Source organism: Phacochoerus africanus, chromosome 10 (genome assembly GCF_016906955.1).
Source record: "Phacochoerus africanus isolate WHEZ1 chromosome 10, ROS_Pafr_v1, whole genome shotgun sequence".
Classification (NCBI taxonomy): Eukaryota; Metazoa; Chordata; class Mammalia; order Artiodactyla; family Suidae; genus Phacochoerus; species Phacochoerus africanus.
The window spans coordinates 136,239,879-136,259,368 of record NC_062553.1 but is presented as its reverse complement, the minus strand read 5'-3'; the positions used below and the strand labels follow the sequence as shown (position 1 = coordinate 136,259,368).

General features: G+C 47.6%; 1 protein-coding gene across 1 annotated transcript in view; it reads right to left on the bottom strand.

Annotated features, from left to right (window-relative positions):
- Positions 1-19,490, bottom strand: part of RASGEF1B (RasGEF domain family member 1B) — a 527,684-nt gene that overhangs the window by 407,288 nt on the left and 100,906 nt on the right. The window contains exon 2 of the mRNA XM_047798223.1: positions 9,653-9,700. Coding sequence (XP_047654179.1) covers positions 9,653-9,700 — 48 coding nt within the window. The remainder of the gene's footprint in view (positions 1-9,652; positions 9,701-19,490) is intronic.

Below are 19,490 nucleotides of genomic sequence, written 5' to 3'. Positions count from 1 at the left end.
TCGACTCCTAGCCTGGGAACCTCCATATGCTGCAGGAGTGGCCCTAGAAAAGGCAAAAAAACCAAAAAAAAACCAAAAAAACAAAAAAAAATAATAAAAAAACAAAAGCATGAAAAGTGCTTAGCACCATACTTGGTGTTAGGTAAGCAACTCCTAAGTGCGGGCCAAATTTTGGCCTATTGGCCGTCAAGAACATTTTGTCCATTGTGGCTTTTTTTTTTTTGGCCTTAATTTAGATTTATAAAAAAATGCATTAAAATTTTAAACTATTATGTTAAAGTGCTTGTGGTGATTACTAAGTTTCTTGGCACCCTCCTAAATACTCTGCCTGCCTCACTCACCTCATTCTAGATCTGAACCTGGTTGTGGCAGATGGTTCTGGAACCATCGGTTCAGGAAGAAGCCTCCCAGAATCCCACTTTTTAGGGCCGCACCCACAGCATATGGAGGTTCCCAGGCTAGGCGTGGAATCAGAGCTGTAGCCACCGGCCTACACCACGGCCACAGCCATGCAGGATCTGAGCCGCGTCTTCAAACTACACCCCAGCTCACGGCAAGGCCGGTTCCTTAATCCAGGGGTCAAACCTGCGTCCTCATGGATACTTAGTCACACTTGCTTCCACTGAGCCCCGATGAACTCCTCACTTGCATTTTAATGTCCAGATTTCTCTTGTTACTCCTTCCGTTTGTGATTGTCTTAGTTCTCTCTCCTGTTTTCCCATCTTGGTTGTTTTAGGATTGTGTTATTGAGGCTTGAGGATATTTGTGTTTTTGCAAAATTTGCACCTGGAATAATGTCTGGACTTGGACTAATGTCATTATGTAGGAAGCTAGTAGTCATGTGTTAGACTCCTGTCCTGAGTTTCATTTTTTTTTTTCATTTTCAGTGTTATTTTTATTTTATTGTAATTCCAGATTTTTTTATTATTTTTTAATGGTTATTTCCCCAATACAGTTTTTTTTCTACTGTACAGCATGGTGACCCAGTTATACGTACATGCACACATTCTTTTTTCTCCTATTATCAGGCTCCATCATAAGTGACTAGACATAGTTCCCAGTGCTACCCAGCAGGATCTCATTGCTAATCCGGTCCAAAGGCAACAGTTTGCATCTATGAACCCCAAACTCCCCGTCCATCCCACTCCCTCCCCTCCCCCTTGGCAACCACAAGTCTGTTCTGCAAGTGCATGGTTTTCTCTTCTGTGCAAAGTTTCATTTTAAAGGAAAACTATCCTCAGCTTAAATAGAACATAGATCCACTGTCCCGCCAGCCAAGTTCCTGACAGGAAATGAAAGAGTCCTGAAATGGAATGCTCTTTTATCAAAATAAGTCTTAAATATCATAATCTATTAGAAGAAACTAAGTTTAAACCAAAGAACCTTTAAAGTAATTCACTGCTGAAGCCTAACATGTTGCTAAGAAGTTTGAATACTAATCAATTAACCCACTAAATAGTATGTTTGTAGCACAGCTCAGGGTTGATCATAGAAAAATAGCCACCTGAGGGCTGACAACTCCTCCAGGAGAGAAGTGCCGCATCTCCTAGAATATAGGTCAAAACCTCAAATGCCTCCCAGGGCCAGGAAAGCCAGGACGGGCATGAGGCGGAGGGCGTCAGGAAGCCAATGGTGAACTGGAGGTGCCTTGTGCTGTTCAGAGGGGGCAGCAGTCCCTTGGCTAGGTACAGTAGATGACTGTCCCTTAGAAACCCATACTTAGGTCCCAGATATTGCAATTTTTCAGGACAAGCCCCAAATCCAGGCATTTATGCAAAAATAGTCATGCTTTAAAATACTGGCTCAGCATTTTAAAAAATCACTCAAATGGGCAAAACAAAACACGACGGAGCTGTGAATTTCCAACTTCTGCCAAGAGAATCACCTTGGTTAAAAGAAAGGAAGAAAAGGACACATTTTTCTTTCCTTGTGAAATTCTATCTGGAGCATTTCTGAAGCATGGAAGATTTTAATTCATGCAAATCAGAACACTTTCTTTGCTTCAGTTAACCTAAAAAGAAAAGGCCACTCAGAGGAAACGGCGGACACAAGGTCAAAGTTGACTTCAAAACAGCCTGACACAAGCGTATTTGGACCAACTTTTTTGAGCTGAAGTGCCATAAATTTTTCAGAGCTAATATTCCCTTCAGTTCAGAGAAGAAACTGCATTGCATTTGGATTGCTTCACAGAGCCTTTGTGACATTTCCCAGAAAACCCTCCCCCAGCCTCCGCTTCCTATTAGGGGCAAGGTCCTTGGCTCTCCTCGGAAAAGAGGTCATTCTGAAACACTGGGTGTGAGTCACAGGCTAGAAAAACCCACTAGAAGACCAGCTCGAAGAGACCTACCAAAACTCAGAGAACCGCAGGGGAGGTGGGCCGTGACCATACCTAATATTTAACAAGGAGACCTGCACTCGAAGGCATTATTATTTTTCCTTTGCTCCAGAAATACAAGGCGGATGCTTCGAGCAATCCTGCTCAGGCTTCACCTCCCACAGGATTTGTGAATACCTTTGCTCTCTGATGAAAAGGATTCTTAAAGCCATTGGCCTACACCAGCCTTGAAGCTGACTCTTTTGAGTTTGAGATGCTGGGCTCTAACCAAAACAAGCCTGAGCGTGCATCCTATCGCTGGGACATCTCGGGTACTGATGAAAGTTAAGGGCAAGAGACAAGATGGACGGGCACCCCTGACCTGGGCCGCAGGGGAATAAGACACAGAGGGCGGGATAAGGCTTTCATAAGACAAGCTGCTCTCCACCAAGGAGGGGAAAAGAAAAGGGATAAGAGAAAAGTTAAATGACCCCAGTACCCTCTTAACAAAAGCCATCGCATTAAAAACCCACGGTGTTCGTCCCAGAGCCTCCGCCCAAGGCTCGTGTTTGCCAACTACTGTTGAATGTAACACAAGTTTAAGAGGCAAAAAGGCACCTGCCCGCCAGTCCCCTGGAGCTTCTGGCAACAGAATGTGACCTACGCTGGGGAAACGCCCAGTTTGTCCTTCTGGGTCCTTTATGGCTGAAATTCAGAAATGAGATGACCCTAAAAGTATGCGTCAGTGTCTGACACTTTGCCTTTGAGCCTTTGAACAATATTTGTCTCTAAAACTTGCTTCTTTCTGGAAAAATTAAATAGCATTTTTTAAACATATATCAAAAATATAAAAGTGCTAATTCAGGTTGGTTGGTTGGTTTGTCTGGGAAAAAAAAATAAACCCGAGAGTGGGCTCTCCTAAAACCCTACTGTTGGGATGAGTGTAAAGACGCCCTCCAGCTCTTTTAAATTCATCTTGCCGGTGTGGCCACTTTTGATCTGGGCTGCATCCTCCGGAAAGCCACGGGGCATCTCTCACGGCCACGCAAAGGGAACGTGGCTGCAAGAGCATACACGCCTCCACTTCAGGGAGACTCATTTCCTTCCCGTTTCCCGCCGGGACCCTCATGGGGAACTGGCACGAGCAGAAAGCAGTGACTTTTAACTTCCCTTAGGCTAAATTCAGCGCTCAGACCCTCACAGTGACGGGAAAGGCCCAAGTGACTCTTTCTGATCTGTAAGAACTGCACGAGGAGACAGAATTTAACCCGCGGGCGCCATAAACTCAGCTCAGGGCGTCTTCCTCGTCACTGGCCCAGATCTAGCTGCTGCACTGAACACGCCTCTGTTGCAGGGGGCTTCCCTCCTTCCTTACCCTCCTCCAAGCAGGGCGCGGGTCATTCCTGGGGACGCCCGAGGCTCCGCGCAGGAGATACCCCGCCAAGAACAGAAAGGCGCACACAGGAAAACACGCGCATTGGAGCAGACACTTGAGGACAGGGGAGCAACGGCTCAGATCATTCGTGAGAAGAAAAGGATAAAGAAAAATTGACGCGGCATTCGGACTCCTTGGCATTTATCCAAATGAGTCAAAAACTTAGGTCCATGCAAAAACGCCTACATGGATGTTTATAGCAGCTTTATTCAGAATTGCCAAAGATTGGAAGCAATCGAGTTTTTCCCATTCAATAGGTGAACGGGCAAACAAGCTGGGGTCCATCCAGACCATGGAATAGTGTTCAGTGCTAAAAAGAAACGCGCTATGGAGCCATGAAAAGGCAGAGGCGCATTAAATCACTAGGTGAATGGAGCCGATCTGAAAAGGCTCCATACCTGTTATTCCAACTGCATGACTTTCTGGAAAAGGTAAAACAATGGAGACTAAAAAGACCGGTGGCTGAAGGAGGTTGGGGGTGGAGACCTGAACAGGCAAAGCACAGAGGGCTTTCAGAGCAGTGAGATGCTTCTTCATGAAACTACAACGGCCACATGTCATCCATGTGTCAAAACGCACAGAATGAACACCACCAAGAGTGAGCCCGAATGTCAGCCATGGACCTCGAGTGATAGCGAGCATCAGTGTGGGTTCAAGGTCCTAACAAGGCGCCACTGTGGTGCTCGAGGCTGGGAGTGGGGGAGGCTGTTCCCGGGGCAGGGGGTGTGGGGCGGGGGTGGGAGGCGGGGGGAGTTGAATGAGGGAATCAGGAGGGCAGAAGAACACTGCCGACGGGGCGTACAAACAGACCTAGAAAATGGAAATCAACCACAGCAAATGCTCAAGAGCAGCAGGAAAGCCTAACAGCTACTCCTCCAGGGACCTGAGACGAACACCGGCCTCCACTGCCGTGCATGGCAGGGATTGCCCAGTGTAAACGGCAGAAGGTGTTTTTTCAGTGTACTTGCCAACATTTAGGAAGCTCTCAGACACCGGGTGCCAGGGAGAAGGGGTGGAGGAAAGGTGCTAATATGAACCAAACACAATTCGTGTGTGGAGGGGAGCTCAGGGCGCCTCCTCGGCAAAGGGGACGTTACACTCATTAGCAAGGGGAGTGGGGGTGGGAGGAAGGGATGACCGGGGGCTGAAGAGGCGAGGGTGGGTGGCCATGCTCCCGGCTGCAGCACCGCCTCCCCGCCGCCCAGACCCGTTTGTGACCCGAGGTCATCCAGCCAGTGAAAGTTCCCTTCTGAGTCAACCTTGGGCAAACGATGCGATTTCAGGAGCAAGGATAAGATCTTTCTACCAACCAAAAATTGTTCCCCGCTTGCTAATGCCAGAAAGTCTGCCCCTTCAGCTCGATGTTATTAGCTCTGTCACCTATTAAAATGGAAATACCGGGAGGTCCCGCCATGGCTCAGCGGTAACAAACCCCGACTGGCATTCATGAGGATGTGGGGTCAATCCCTGGCCTCCACCCATGAGCTGCGGAGTAGGTGGCAGATGCAGCTTGGATCCCACGTTGTGGCTGTGGTGTAGGCCAGCAGCTGCAGCTCCAATCTGGCCCCTTGCCTGGGAACTTCCATATGCTGCACATGAGGCCCTCAGCAGAAACAAACAAACAAACAAACAAACCAAATACCCTCAAGAGAGATTAGACTTTAAGTTTTTAATTCAAGTGTAACTTACTGTGAATTTTTTTTTTTTTTTTCCAGATCTAAGAGGATGCCTTTGATAGAAGCAAGGCTACACTAAACTCAAGATCAGTGAACACCAGTGTTTGGGCAGGAGGCTGAGAATGTGATAAAACACTCTGTTAACTCTAGGCTTTGGCAATTTGATTTTCTTTTTGATTAAAGTCAGAGTAGATCATTTGCTATCGCCGAATGTTAGCAAAGCAACCGGGACATTGATTGCATGATATTTTTACCATTAACATTGTTGTTAATCTTGAAAATCAATACGTGAGGCGCAGACGTTTTGTGGGAAGGAGACGGCTTCCTTCAGTGTTTCCTTCCGTGTCTTTCACTGCAGCTCCGCATGGGGCAAGGGGTGCCCTGTGCCCTCCGTGTGTATTCTTTTTCTCTGACCCCCTTGAACTGAGGGGGCAAGCACAGGCTTTGGTCCTGAGCCCTACAAAATAGACCTTACTATAACTGAGCCTCCTTCATGTTCACTAGAACTTCTAGAAAGGTCAACAAGACCTAACATGACCTTGAATACATGGCTGCGACCGTGGGATTTTCTCATGAGCATCCTGAATACCACTCCTGCCACGCTAGTCTCCAAGGCCAGCTTAAAGTTCTGGCCAAAGCACATACATAAAGCCCTTCCCTTAGTTCCCTTCTGGATACTGAGGTATTGGGCACTTTTAAGCAAAATGTAAATAAACATGAAGGGGAAATAAAGCATAAAAACAGCCCGATTTATACAGAAGGGGCTCTGGATTCCACCAGCCAGCTACTCCCAGAGCTCTAGGGCCCTGCCGGTCCAGGCTCTTTCCCCATCTAGAACACTCTAGAGCAAAAGGGCCCATACAGCATCACAGCGCACGCCCCGAGCCCTTAACGCTCGTACCCTGAGAGGGATGACAAACATCTCAGGACCCACCATAAGTGCTTTATGGACCCAAGAGCTTCCAGCGCAGCTGCCTCCCAGCCCCTCCCACTCGTGCCCCACATCCGCTCTGAGACTTGCCTCCGCCCTCCTTAAAGAATGACTTCGACGGCAACTGCCTTCCCCTCACACCTCTGCCCCTGCAATCTCCCTCCCATACTGACAACTCCAGATCAGGCCCAGTGGGTCTTTTACCCATGTGATGGCATCATATTTGTGCAATAAGAAACACACACATGCACGCTTGCTAAGGATGAAGAAGAGTGAGGGAAAATGAGCAGCTGAGTTTCTGCATCACACTCCCCACTAGACGTGGAAGCCACAGTGTCTAGGGCAGGGTCCGTATGTCTATTTATACCCCCCCCCCCATGCCCAGTGCAGTGTCCTCTATAATCAGGAACCCAACGCATCATCGCTGCAGTAGAGGATGGATGAAAATGAATGGATGAAGGCATTGAATGATTTCCTCAACCACTTAAGATCCAAAGTGAAAGACCAACTCAGTGCTTTGATGAGGCCCCTGAAAAATTCTGATTTTAAGGACGTCACCCATAAAGCCTCCACTGATCAGGCACCAGTATTTCATTCTCTCTGCTGTTCACTTTCCAATGTAAACACCCAACTATGCTAAGACGGAGGGATAATCAAGTCAACGAACAACTGGTTGGCGATGAGATCACCCCAAGGCAGAGAAATACTCTCAAAACTGCACACAGATTCAGTGGGGCAAAATGAACACCCTTCCACACTCAAAGCAAGGAAACTGCCATCTTTGGTAAGAGCTAGTGTTAGGAGTGGACCACGTGCCAGGAGACACGAAGGGCACATCACTTATATCGTTTATTTAATCCTTAGAATAACCCCCCAAGTTAGAAATCATCGTCTTCATTTTGTAGATTTTATTTTATTTTAACTTTTTTTGGTCTTTTGTCTTTTTAGGGCTGCATGCGCGGCCTATGGAAGGTCCCAGGCTAGGGGTTGAATCAGAGCTGTAGCCCAGCCTCCACCACAGCCACAGCCACGCCAGATCCAAGCCACATCTGCGACCTACACCACAGCTTACGGCAATGCTGGATCCTTAACCCACTGATCGAGGCCAGGGATCGAACGCGCGACCTCATGGTTCCTAGTCGGATTTGTTTCCGCTGCGCCACAATGGGAACTCCCGCATTTTGCAGATTTTAAACGTAAGCTTTAGGGAAGTGTTTTTGCCCATCGTCACTTGTTCAAGAAGTTAAGAGCAGGAACTTTGGAGCCAGGCTGTCTAGGTTTAAATTCTGACCTGCCTCTTGCTGGATGGGTGGGTGTCTTGGTCCATGCGGGCTGCTAAACAAAAATACCACAGACTGGGTGGCTGAGAAACAACAGAACCTTGCTTGTCACAGTGCTGGAGGCTGGAAACCCCAGATCCGGAAACCAGCATGGTCGGGTGAGGGGTGCGGACGTCTCGCCGTGCCCCCGAAGGGCGGAAGGGTCTCTTGGGAGCGCATTAATCCCAAAGGCCCCACCTCCCAAGACCAGCGCCTCTGGACGCCGCGCTTTGAATGCGGAGGGAGGACACGAAGGCTCAGTTCACCCTGGGCGGCCCGGCCCGACCACCTGCGCCTCCGTTTCCTCTTCCGCGACACGGAGCTGGTGCGGGCCCCCTTCCCGCAACCAGCCGGACCCCGCGAAGCGCGCCTGCTCCCTCGGCGGGCTTCTCGTCGGCTCCGCCGGTGGGGGGCGCTGGAGGCGCAGGAAGCTGCTCGCTCCGGCCCCGCCCGCGGAGCCAGCGGCCCCGGCCGGTCCGGGTGCCGCGGAGCCAGCCTGCGGGAGCGCGGCCGGCCCCTTCCCCGCAGAGGCTGCGTTTCAGCGCCGCGCGGCCGCGGAGGTGGCGTCGCCCCGACTCCGTCCTGCGTCCCTCCGCCCTGGGGTGGCGGCTGCGTCCTGGAGTTGCCCCCTCGCCCTATGCCTCGGGTTCGCCTGGCCCCCTTCCCGCTTCCTCGCCGACCGCTCTCCCACCAGCGAACGGGCCTTCCTATCAGACGCCCTCTGCCCAAATTACTGCAGTGACCGCACCCTCGGGACAGACCCCGAGGGACACACGAACCCCTCCTGGGAGCATCCAGGGAGCTGGTCCCTGTAAAGGGCTCCTGAGGGAAGCTGGAGCCCAGCGCCTGCTGTGTCAGTGCCCGCCGTGCCCTTCTGGAAAGGGCCGAAGCTCCCGGTCTGTCCATCTCCTTCCCAATCGACAGGATGTTTCTCTAGTAGAAACAGCTACCATCTCCTCAGGCACTGGGCTTAGCGCTTCGCATGTGCCACCCCTTTTTAATCTTCTTAAACAACCTTGGGGTTTTTTTTCTCGAACAACCACCATCAAGAATGGCATTCTGAATTCAGACAGCCTCTGTCCGGAGCCGCCAAGGCAAGGACTTCAAACAGTGCAAACTTCTACACTAGACGAGTACGTCTTCTGGCACAAACGTCTCCAACTTCTAATAAACCCATTTACATCATGGCCTGCGTGTCTCCAGCAGTGACCATAATATAAACATAATGTGTGTGTCTAAGGATTACAATTTTGGAATTTCAAATTTTCTATAGTCTTATACATCTAAAATACCCAGGAAATATTGTGGATTTTTTAAAATTAATAGGTGCCTATTTTGTGCTAGGCACTGGGATATAAGAGCTTTTACATATACTATCTCATTTTGTCTTTCAAATACACTACATTAGGCAGTGCAGGCATCTTCATACAAATATGTCCAAGGTCACAGAGCTTGTAAAGTGACAGAATCAGGAACTGAAACCAATTCTTCTGAATCACAGAGCTCATGATTGAGCCAATTCGCCACAGGTCAAAGGCGAGGGTCATTCTCCACAGCAGATGCTGAGAGAATGAAGTTTGGTAAAAAATAATAATATATATATATATATATATGTGTGTGTGTGTGTGTGTATGAATGGAGACAGGAACAAGGGCTGAAAAAATAAAAGAGCTGAGTCTGAGAAACCTCCTGACCTGGCTTTCAGAATTGTTTGTAAGCCGCAGGACATTCTGAGGTTCTGTCACTGGGTTCCTAGATTATCTCTCATTCTATTTCATCTCAAGGATCTCTCCCTAATTTCAGTTTTGTTATTATAGAGGCAACATAAATGAAAATAAACACTTTGTTTCTGGGTGTAGCCTTGCCTTCCGAAGACATGTCATTCTTTTTCGGAAAAAAAAATATATATATAAGTAAAGCACTCACCAAAATAATAATTTTTTTTAAGGAACAAGGCAGAGGAGAAAAAAAACATACCTTTTGCTTGGTGCTTGATTTCAGGCCAACTCGGGAGTGACTTTTGGACTAGAGGAAAAATGAGAAAGAAATTTATGAAGACTACAGTATCATATTAGAACGTATTCAGAAGTCATTTCTTCTAGAAGGTGTAAATTTTCAGTTAAAATCATTTCCCCCAATCTCCCTTCACAGCCTCTACAAATCTCACAGAAGCAGAGCATAGACTCCCGTGTTGAGTTTCACATACTGAAGGGAAGACGAGGCCCGGAGCTGAGACGGCAAAGATGCACCTACTCTTTGCCAAGGCCTTGCTCGCATTTACTGACGCAGCGTCTTTCTTAGAGGACACCAGCAGAAACTGAAAACTGCAACACGTTAGGAAACATTTCCAACTGTCATAAGGCAGAGGGCAAAGGGAGAAAATGAATAAAAGAAGAGGTAAGGAAGAAAGAGAAAAGAAAAAAATGCTCTATAAATTGGAAAAATGGGAAAACAGGCAAAATGAAGAAAAGGCAAAATGTCCAAGTGCATTTTGTTGTTGTTGTTGTTGTATTTTCAGGGCTGTACCAGCAGCACATGGAGGTTCCCAGGCTAGGGGTCAAATCAGAGCTGCAGCTGCCAGCCTACACCACAGCCACAGCAATGCCACATCCAAGGCGCGTCTGTGACCTACACCACAGCTCACGGCAATGCTGGATCCTTAACCCACTGATGGAGGCCAGGGATCGAACCCACATCCTCGTGGATACTAGTTGGGTTCATTACTGCTGAGCCACGATGGGACCGGACCTCCCCAAGTGTATTTCAATATGGCAGATTTTAATCACAGTATGGCAGATTTTAACATAGCAGATTTTAAATGCCAATTTAAATGCATTTTCAGTAGATGGAAACAAAGCTCTCAAAAATATTACTTCTTAAAGAGGGCTTTTTATTTTCCAGCCTGTTCATGATTATCTAATCTTACTTGGAATTAGGAAAGATAAAAGGAGCATTAATTAAGAATACTTTGGCATAGAATACCATTATGATTCTTCTCCCAATGAGAAAAAAAAAAGCAAAATCAAGCTTACTATGTTTGGCATTCAAACAGTGAATACATTTGGCATCAAGTGCCCCATGAATCAACGTTAACTCTAAACCAATTACTAAAATGTAGCAAGAAAAAGACTCTCCAAGTCTGTAGTCCTCGAACTGTTGGATCCCAGGATTCCTCTACACTCTTAAACACTACTGGGCCCCAACGAGCTTTTGTTTATGTGGGTCACATCCATTGATATTCACTGTCTTAGCAATTGGAAATGAGAATATTTAAAAATGCGTATTTATCAATTCATTTAAAATAGCAATAATAAACCCACTCCATGTTAAATAACATATTTTTATGTCCTTTATGTATATTCCTAAAAAGAAAAAACCATTAAGAAGATACTCTGTAATAACCTATAACAGAAAAGGATCCAAAAAAGAATATATGCACATATGCAAAATAGTCACTTTGCTATACACCAGAAACTAACACAACACTGGAAATACACTATAATTCAATTTTTAAAAAAGAAAGAATTAGTACGAAGAAGGTATTTTTCATATTTTTGCAAATCTCTGATGCTCAGCATAAATACCATCCTCACAGCTGCGTCTGCGTTTAATCTGTTTTGATATGAACGGTTTGATATGACATGATATGGAGTAAATGAGGAAGCCAGCCTCATTCAGATATGTAATTGGAAAAGGAAAATGTATTTGTAAAAATCCTTCAGATAATTGTGACTATTCTTCTCCAATAATAGGCCAAAACTTGACAATTGGTAGTTGCTTAAAGGTTAATTACTATGTAAGATCTAAATTATATCAATTGGAGTTCCCGTCACGGTCAGTAGTAATCAGCAGTAACAAACCCAACTAGGATCCATGAGGACTCGGGGTCCATCCCTGGCCTCGCTCAATGGGTTAAGGATCCAGTGTTGCTGTGAGCTGTGGTGTAGGTCGCAGACACGGCTCAGATCTGGTGTTGCTGTGGCTGTGGCGTAGGCCGGCAGCTACAGCTCTGATTCAATCCCTAGCCTGGGAGCTTCCATATGCCGCAGGTGCGGCCGTAAAGAAGCAAAAATAAATAAATAAGTTGTCTCGGTGGACTTTTTATCCTGCGACATAAAACCTGTTGGTCTTTCCTGCCCTTTGAATACATCCTTTATGCACACACAGTTTTGAAGCAGCTCGCATTGGTCATCTGGAAAACAGCAGTTCAGTGAGCTGTGCGAGTTTCCCCACTACCGACACATTTCGTTACTTAATACGTTAAAAAAAAAATCGTAAATCACCAGAAAAGATCTTCAACTCTTGGTAAGCTCTCAAGTTCACAGTAACAAATACAAGTTTTCCAAAATTCTACTTTTCATGTTGCAAGCTTGAGTTTTTTTCATGGGCAACCACTACTGCCAGTTGCTTTTCTTGAAGGGACAGGCTCACCTCACTCATTTCTGCAAACATGTCTACCAGCAGCATGAGTCTGAATAACCAGCGTTCACCTCCCACTTATCCTTTGAAGTTAAAATGGTGTTTCATGAAAACAGAGGCTAATGTGGCTCGCCATTCAATCGCAGAAGTGTTTCTCTTCAAAACAGCCACCGAATGTGTATACAGAGTAGGAGTGCTTAATGAATACTACCCTTTGTCACGTCAAAATACTGAAAGATGATGCGAAAATTGCAAGGTTAAAATTTAATAAACTTAATTATTTTTCCTACTTCATCAAGGGCATCTTTAAGTGACACTGGTGTTTTATTTCCTGCAATACAAATGCACAGGGGTGAAATTATAATGACTGCTAGTACAGCTTGCTGCTGTCACCTTAATCCATACCAAAGCACCAACAGTTTTCGCCTCCACTGCTCCTGCACAATCAGTGCAGATGTTACGTAGTAAAAATAAATAAATACAACTTTAAAAAGCAAAGGCCATCTTCTTAATGTAAATTATGAAGACAGTGTGGGCTTCTCCGATTCCCTTTGAGAACTGCTGCTCTTAGTCATTCAAAGTAACTAGACATTCAAAGAACTGGAGCTTAGGAAGAAGAAAGCCGATGAAAAGCAAGCTGTCACTGTCCCTACCTCCTTCCTGCTGCCTTAGAAGAAGGACAAAGAGATCAACCCAGAGACACTTCCTTCGGTTTGGGGCTGAACTGTTTTCCCCCCAAATTAAAATGTTGAGCTCCTCTCTCCTGATATCTTGGAATGAGACCATATTGGGAGACAGGCTCCGTAAAGAGGTAACTAAGGTAAAATGAGGTTCTCTGGATAAGCCTCTTCCAATACGACTGGTGCCTTGAGAGAGGAAGAGATTGAGACACAGACGCCACGCAGGCACCGACGGAAACCAAGTGCCGACGAAGAAAACGCCGCCTGCGAGCCAAAGAAGGAGAGCTCGGCCGACGCCAATTCTGCTGACACCTTGGTCTGGAGTTTTAGCCTCCGCATCTGGGAGAAAAGACATTTCTGTTGCCTAAGCACCCAGTCGGTGGTATTTTGTTACGGAAACCCTCGAAAGCTGACACCACGCAGAACCTGACAAATCTACCCCAAAGAAAACACGAATCCAAAAACGGCGGTCCTGGAGTTCCCTTCGTGGCTCAGTGGTTAACAAACCCGACTAGGATCCATGAGGATGCGGGTTTGATCCCTGGCCTCGCTCAGTGGGTTAAGGATCCGGCATTGCCATGCGCTGTGGTGTAGGTCGCAGACATAACTCTGACCTGGCCTTGCTGTGGCTGTGGTGCAGGCCGGCAGCTGCAGCTCCAATTCAACCCCTAGCCTGGGAGTTGCCACATGCCACGGTGTGGCCCTAAAAAGCAATCAATCAATAAATTAAATTAAATTAAATGGAGGTCCAGCAAAACCAAGTCCTGAATCGAAAAGGGCCGTTATCACCACACTTGTCAGCCCTAAGGAAGAAGCTCTGGATCAGTGGTTCACAAAGACCATTCGGGGGCTGTTAACCACTCGCTGTGCGAAACCTAACTCCAGAATTCCGAGTCAGGAGGTGTGGGTGGCTCCCAGGAGTGTGTGTGTTAAGCATCTAAAGAAATTCAAACGGACACACGGTCCCCTGCCTACAGCTTGAGGACCACGTGCCTGCCAAGGATGGTGGTAACTTGGGATGAGAAGCAGGAAAATACAGAAACTGGTGTGAGTTCCCTCTTTCTCACTTTGAAGAATACAAATAAACGAACCTCTTTTCTCGTTCTCTCTTAAATGCCTGGTGTTAAAATTCCTAATTCCACTGAACCAGTGGGTGAGCCAGGATAATTGAAACAGGCTGAATGTTGGTAAAAGACTCAAACTCGCTCAAAAGCAGATCTATAACAGTTTTTTTAACCTCTCCAGGTCGAAAACATGAGCACACAAATTCTGTTTATAATTTCAGAAATGTAGTTGGGTCTCTCTACCAAGTTAAACGCCATAAACATCCATGAATACGGCCTTTGCAAGCAATTCAAAGTCGTAACAGCAAACAAGACCTCGAGGACAAGACTTCCATTTATAAGAGGGGTTAAAGCGAAGGTGGTTAAGTTTATGTCACCTCGACTGGGCGAAGGGATGCCTGGATACCTGGTAAAACATTATTTCTGGGTATGCCCGTGAGGGTGTTTCTGCAAGAGACTGGCATTTGAGTCAAGAGACTGAGAAAAGAGATCCGCCCTCCCCAGGGTAGGATGGCGTCATCCCACCTGCTGGGGCCTCAAATAGGAGCAGAGGCCGAGGAAGAGCAGATTCCTTCTCTTCTTGAGTTGAGTCCATCCTTCCCTGCCCTTGACGAAATATATACATATTCACTCACACACACACACACACACACACACACACACACACACACACACACACACACAGAGTTTTTGTTTTGTTTTTGCCTACTAGTTCTGTTGGCTTGGAGACTCCTGACTAATACAAGGCCACTCCACTTCCAGGGAAATACCACTTTCATTTGACATTAAGTGAGTTTTTCTCTCTCTCCTGGTAAATATCTCGTCTAACCAAGCCAACACAGCGGCTCTAGAGAAAAGCACACCTAACCTTGCACAGTTCCTCAATGAGGCTGAAAGGAGAAGAGGCGGAGGTGGGGCCCTCTGGAAAATGTCCTCGAAGACTCTGCTCCGTTCTTTGCCTTAACGCGGTCACCCTTGAATGGACATTAGAAAAAGTGAAAAAAGGAAAGGTTGTGGCTGGCCCACATGGCCTGCGTGGTGCACGGCAGGCTTCCACTTGGCCCTCACTCGCAACCCTGTGGCCTTCTGAAAATGTCCTTCATTGGTTAGGTGCTGAGCATGTAGAGTTTATTTTTCCCATGGCAGTCATTTTACAGGCAGCAACCCAAAGGCCTGTTTAACCTCTGAGATAATCAAAATGCTCTGCAAGTTCAATTTAAAAAAAAATAGAATATTAATGGAACAAGCCCGACTAGTATCCACGAGGACGCAGGTTTGACCCCTGGTCCTGCTCAATGGGTTAAGGATCCAGTGTTGATGTGGCCGTGATGTGGGCCGGCAGCTGCAGCTCCAGTTCAACCCCTAGCCTGGCAATTCCACATGCCACATGTGCGGCCCTAAAAAGCAAACATATTATTAATAATAATAATAATACGAGAATATTACCACAATACTAACAACTGTGCAAAGTATAAAAATACCAAAATCAACTAAGAAACCATTTTGCTTTTTCTATATATCTTGAAGAGAAGTATACATAAAAAAGACTAAGGTGAAACTCCGGACTTTCGAAGGGCCTTCCTAGAAACTTCAGGACGGAGTATTCAATGCTACTGCACAGTGGCTCACGTCTGATGCCCCCCACCTCCTCTCTCAAGCACACGCTTCGGCTTTTCTTGATTCAAGTGCAACCCAGCACTATTCTGCTCCGTAGCAGCTAGGAAGAGAGTCGCTTGGAACGACTCCGTGGTGAAGATGAGCAGAACAAAGCAAGTCTTAAGCAGCTCCCTGGGGCACGGTACCCTGTGCCCAGGCCAGCCCTCACCGGGCACCGCCTATTGCCTATTGCCACCTGTGCTCCAGCACAGAAATCAGGCGAGACAATCAAAAGGGGGAAAAACTTGTTATCCTCAAATAAATGAGTAAAAATCAGAAAAGAGAGGAAAGACGGCGGGCAGCGATAAAGAAGAAACAAAAATAAAAGCAATAAGCCACATCCACGACTTGCGTTTCCTGAGCACGTACGAGGTGTTCCCCGCACAGCATCCAATTTACGTTTTTTACATGAGCCTCCTAACACGGCTCGGAGAGAAGCATGATCGCGGTCTTACAGAGGCGAAGACTGAGGCACAGGAAGCAGAACAACTTGCCCAAAGTCATACTGGGGCAAAACCAGGACGTGGACGCGTCTGTCTGGTTCAAGCCCATGGTCGTGAAGATACCTCCACCGATGTGAGACCTCTGCCCAAGGAAGAGGGAGAAGCGTCTGGAGCAGTGAAGATCGGCGCACACCCAGAAACCGTGTGGCACCAACAACTGCCTCGAGAGAAGGAAAGGAAGCTGCGGGGGGTGGCACTGGGGGGGAAGGCCATAGATCAGAAACTTACCCAAGGCAGACTCGAGCTGCCATCAGCGGCCAAGGAGCTCGAGACGTGCTCTTGCGGCAGCAAGTGGCAAGAAGGGAAGGAGAGCAGAGCAGCTTTGTGGGGAGGCAGGAAGGGACGGGCTGTTACTTAACGGCACCACCCGTGCGACAAACACTCACATGCCAGGGGTACCTCCCTTGGGGAACCCTACATGGCATCCCATTGTGGACTTGAAGACATTTAAATAAAAATAGCCTACCTGGAGTTCCCTTTGTGGCACAACGGAAACGAACCCAACGACGAACCATGACACGGGTTCGATCCCTAGCCTCACTCAGTGGGTTAAGGATCTGGGTGTTGCCATGAGCTGTGGTGTCGGTCACAGACGCAGCTTGGATCCCGCATGGCTGTGGTTGTGCTGTAGGCTGGCAGCTGTAGCTCGGATTTGATCCCTAGCCTGGGAACCTCCGTATTGCTGTGGGTGCAGCCCTAAAATAAGGCCAACCCTCCCCTTCCACAGCCACAAAACGTCCTACATAAAAAAGAGGCAGCCGCAGCTGAAGGAAACGTTACAAAAGACGTCCACAATTTTCTTCTATAATCGAATTCTACCAAGCTGCCCTGGAAGTTGACCTTAACTCTCATAAGGGTTCATTACAACGGTGAGTTCTGCAATGTTATTCCAAACCTGCAAACACCAGGAGTGCCTGTGATGAGCTGCTCCAGACTTTTTATGAACATGAGCGTTCTGACATCCGAGGCTGCAGCGTGACCGGGTCCTCAGCAAGCAGCACTTTAATGGAACCCAGAAGGATATCGAAGCGACCTCTCCCAGCAGATACCATCCCTTCGTCCCACCCGTGATCCTGCCCACATCGGAAAGGGGGCCCAGTCTAGGATTTCCCCATTACTTCTAGCGGCTTCAGGACGTGTGTCAGTTTCCTCTGCGACATCAAGAATTCAGTTTAAAGCCCAGGCTGCAACTGACAAGGGAGCCCTCTTAAACATGGGCTCTGGTCTGGGTGCCCTGCATTGGCGCTGCAGGCTAAGGTAACGAGCTTGCTCCGCAAGTGGGGTGATTGCAACCCGCTAAGTCATGGGAGTACGCGCCAGCTCTCAAGCAGGCTGTGCTCAGCAGTGTCACCCCGTGTTCAGAGGCTGGAACAAGGACTCAGCAGTATCACCCCGTGTTCAGAGGCTGGAAAAGGGGACACCGCTCCGCTGATGTGACATTAACAAAACCTCCCACTCCATGCCCTTGTCTGTGCTTGCCTTCCAGAACATCGACGACGACACAGCTGAAACAGAAAGGTTCCAGTGACAAGAGTGAAGCCTAGACTCATGTCCCTGCTGTTCTTCAAGCGCTTCCTGACTTTCAGGCACAAAATATTCCAGGCTCGGCTTGTGCCGTCTCTGCCCCAACCTTTCAATCAACCACTCCTCCAGGGATCTCTGGCTCCTTTCCGTGGAGAATGGTATTTAGAAACCACAGAATATTTATATCTAAAAAGCAGCATCTATGGCACAGACACACATTGACGTTTATATTTATATTCTATTCTGCATCTCTATCTTTCCAGCTCTCTATCGACTCACGGTGAGAAAATCCTAAATTCACACCATACCTAGCACTGGGTTGATTTTGCTCTGCTTCCTTTCTAGACTTGAGCCACGCTTCCCTCACCGTGGGAACCCAGCCCCTCCACGCCCTGCCTGGGCTCGGACCCTCTCCTGCAGCTCTCCCGCCCCACAGGGAGAGCCTCCTCACCCTTTGCAGGTGCCGACACCTTGCTCTGGGCCACCTTCATCCATGGACACCCTCCTCGCCCCCACCCAGGCTCGACACTCCGTGCCAAGCCCTCCTCCGTCCCGGACGCCGTCCTCATCCTGCCTGACCTCCAGGACCTGCCCTGGGTGGACATCCTCTCCCCTCGCTCAGAGGCGGGGCTTTGACACGCTGCACCGAGCAGCCCTCCTACTGCATGCTCTCGTTACCTGCCCTGGACTCGAACACGGAGCCCCTCCCACTGGGATGCCCTCCTCACCACCACCCGCAGCTCCAACCACCTGCTCTGTGCCACCTCAGCGTCCCATCCCTGCCCCAGGCAGACTCCTAGCTTGCTCCACCTAACGGCTTTTGTGTGGAATGGTTCCGAAGGGGAAAGGAAAAGATGAGAAGAAGAAAAGAAACAGACCAAGGAAGAACAGGAGTGTCAATTCGATAGACTATAAACCAAGGGGCATTAGTGGCCATGTAACCCCCATCAGGAAAAGCTGCCTAAGAATGATGCCAACACAAAGAAAAGCAGATAAATTCAAGAGTTGCCAAGAGACAGACTTCCAGCATCATGTGAACACCTGGATCTAGCCATGCCTGAAGCCGGGTATAGGACCAGTTCCTCACTATGTAAAGCAATCAGTTAAATTTTATGCTCAAGCTAGTTTCAGTTGGGTTTTATGTCACCAGCAACTGGCAGTCTTAATAAAGCGTCACCTTTGTTTTTAATCTAATTTTAATCTTGTGGTACAATTCTAATTACTGACTGGGGTTCTGCAATACGTCTAAGTCCTTATTAAGTGCTGTAATGCACATACCTGTATTTCCCTTTTCATAACTTGACAAAACACCCATCATACTGTGGGTGTGAGCAGAATTATATTATTGTTTTTCTACCCTTTGAGCAGAACCCAGCCCCTAGCATGGACCCCAGAAATATCTGTTGATTCTGGCATGAGCTCACATCTTGTCCTTTATAGGGCCCCCTACGTACTGAAGTCATATCCCTCAATCTGAGCCTGGTATCTGGGACCCTCTGCCCTTAGCACATGCTCACAGACACCCTAAAGGAAACCGCCTGCTTGTATACCTAAAACGCCACACATTATTCTGACAGTCACGGTGAAATCGAACCCTGCCGTGCCCTTTAAGAGCCACAGGCTTTACATATAGTATCTCAGCTAATTCTCACAACAAACCCGATGGTATAGGTACTATTACTGTCGGTCCCATGTCACAAAGAAAACCAGAGCTCAGAGAGGCTATCCGGTTGGCCAAAAGGCACCCATCTCATCGGTGTCTGTGCCAGGACGTGAACTCAGGCAGCCTGTCCCCCAAGTGCCCTCCTTCCTTTTTCCTCCTTTTAGATTCTGTTTCTAATCTGTAATTGTGGCAAAATGCATATAGCATAGAATTTACCACAGCACCCGTCTTTAAGAGTAGAGTTCGGTAATGTGGAGTGCATTCAGAGCCTTGTGCGACAGATCTCCTGAACCTTGCCATCTTGCA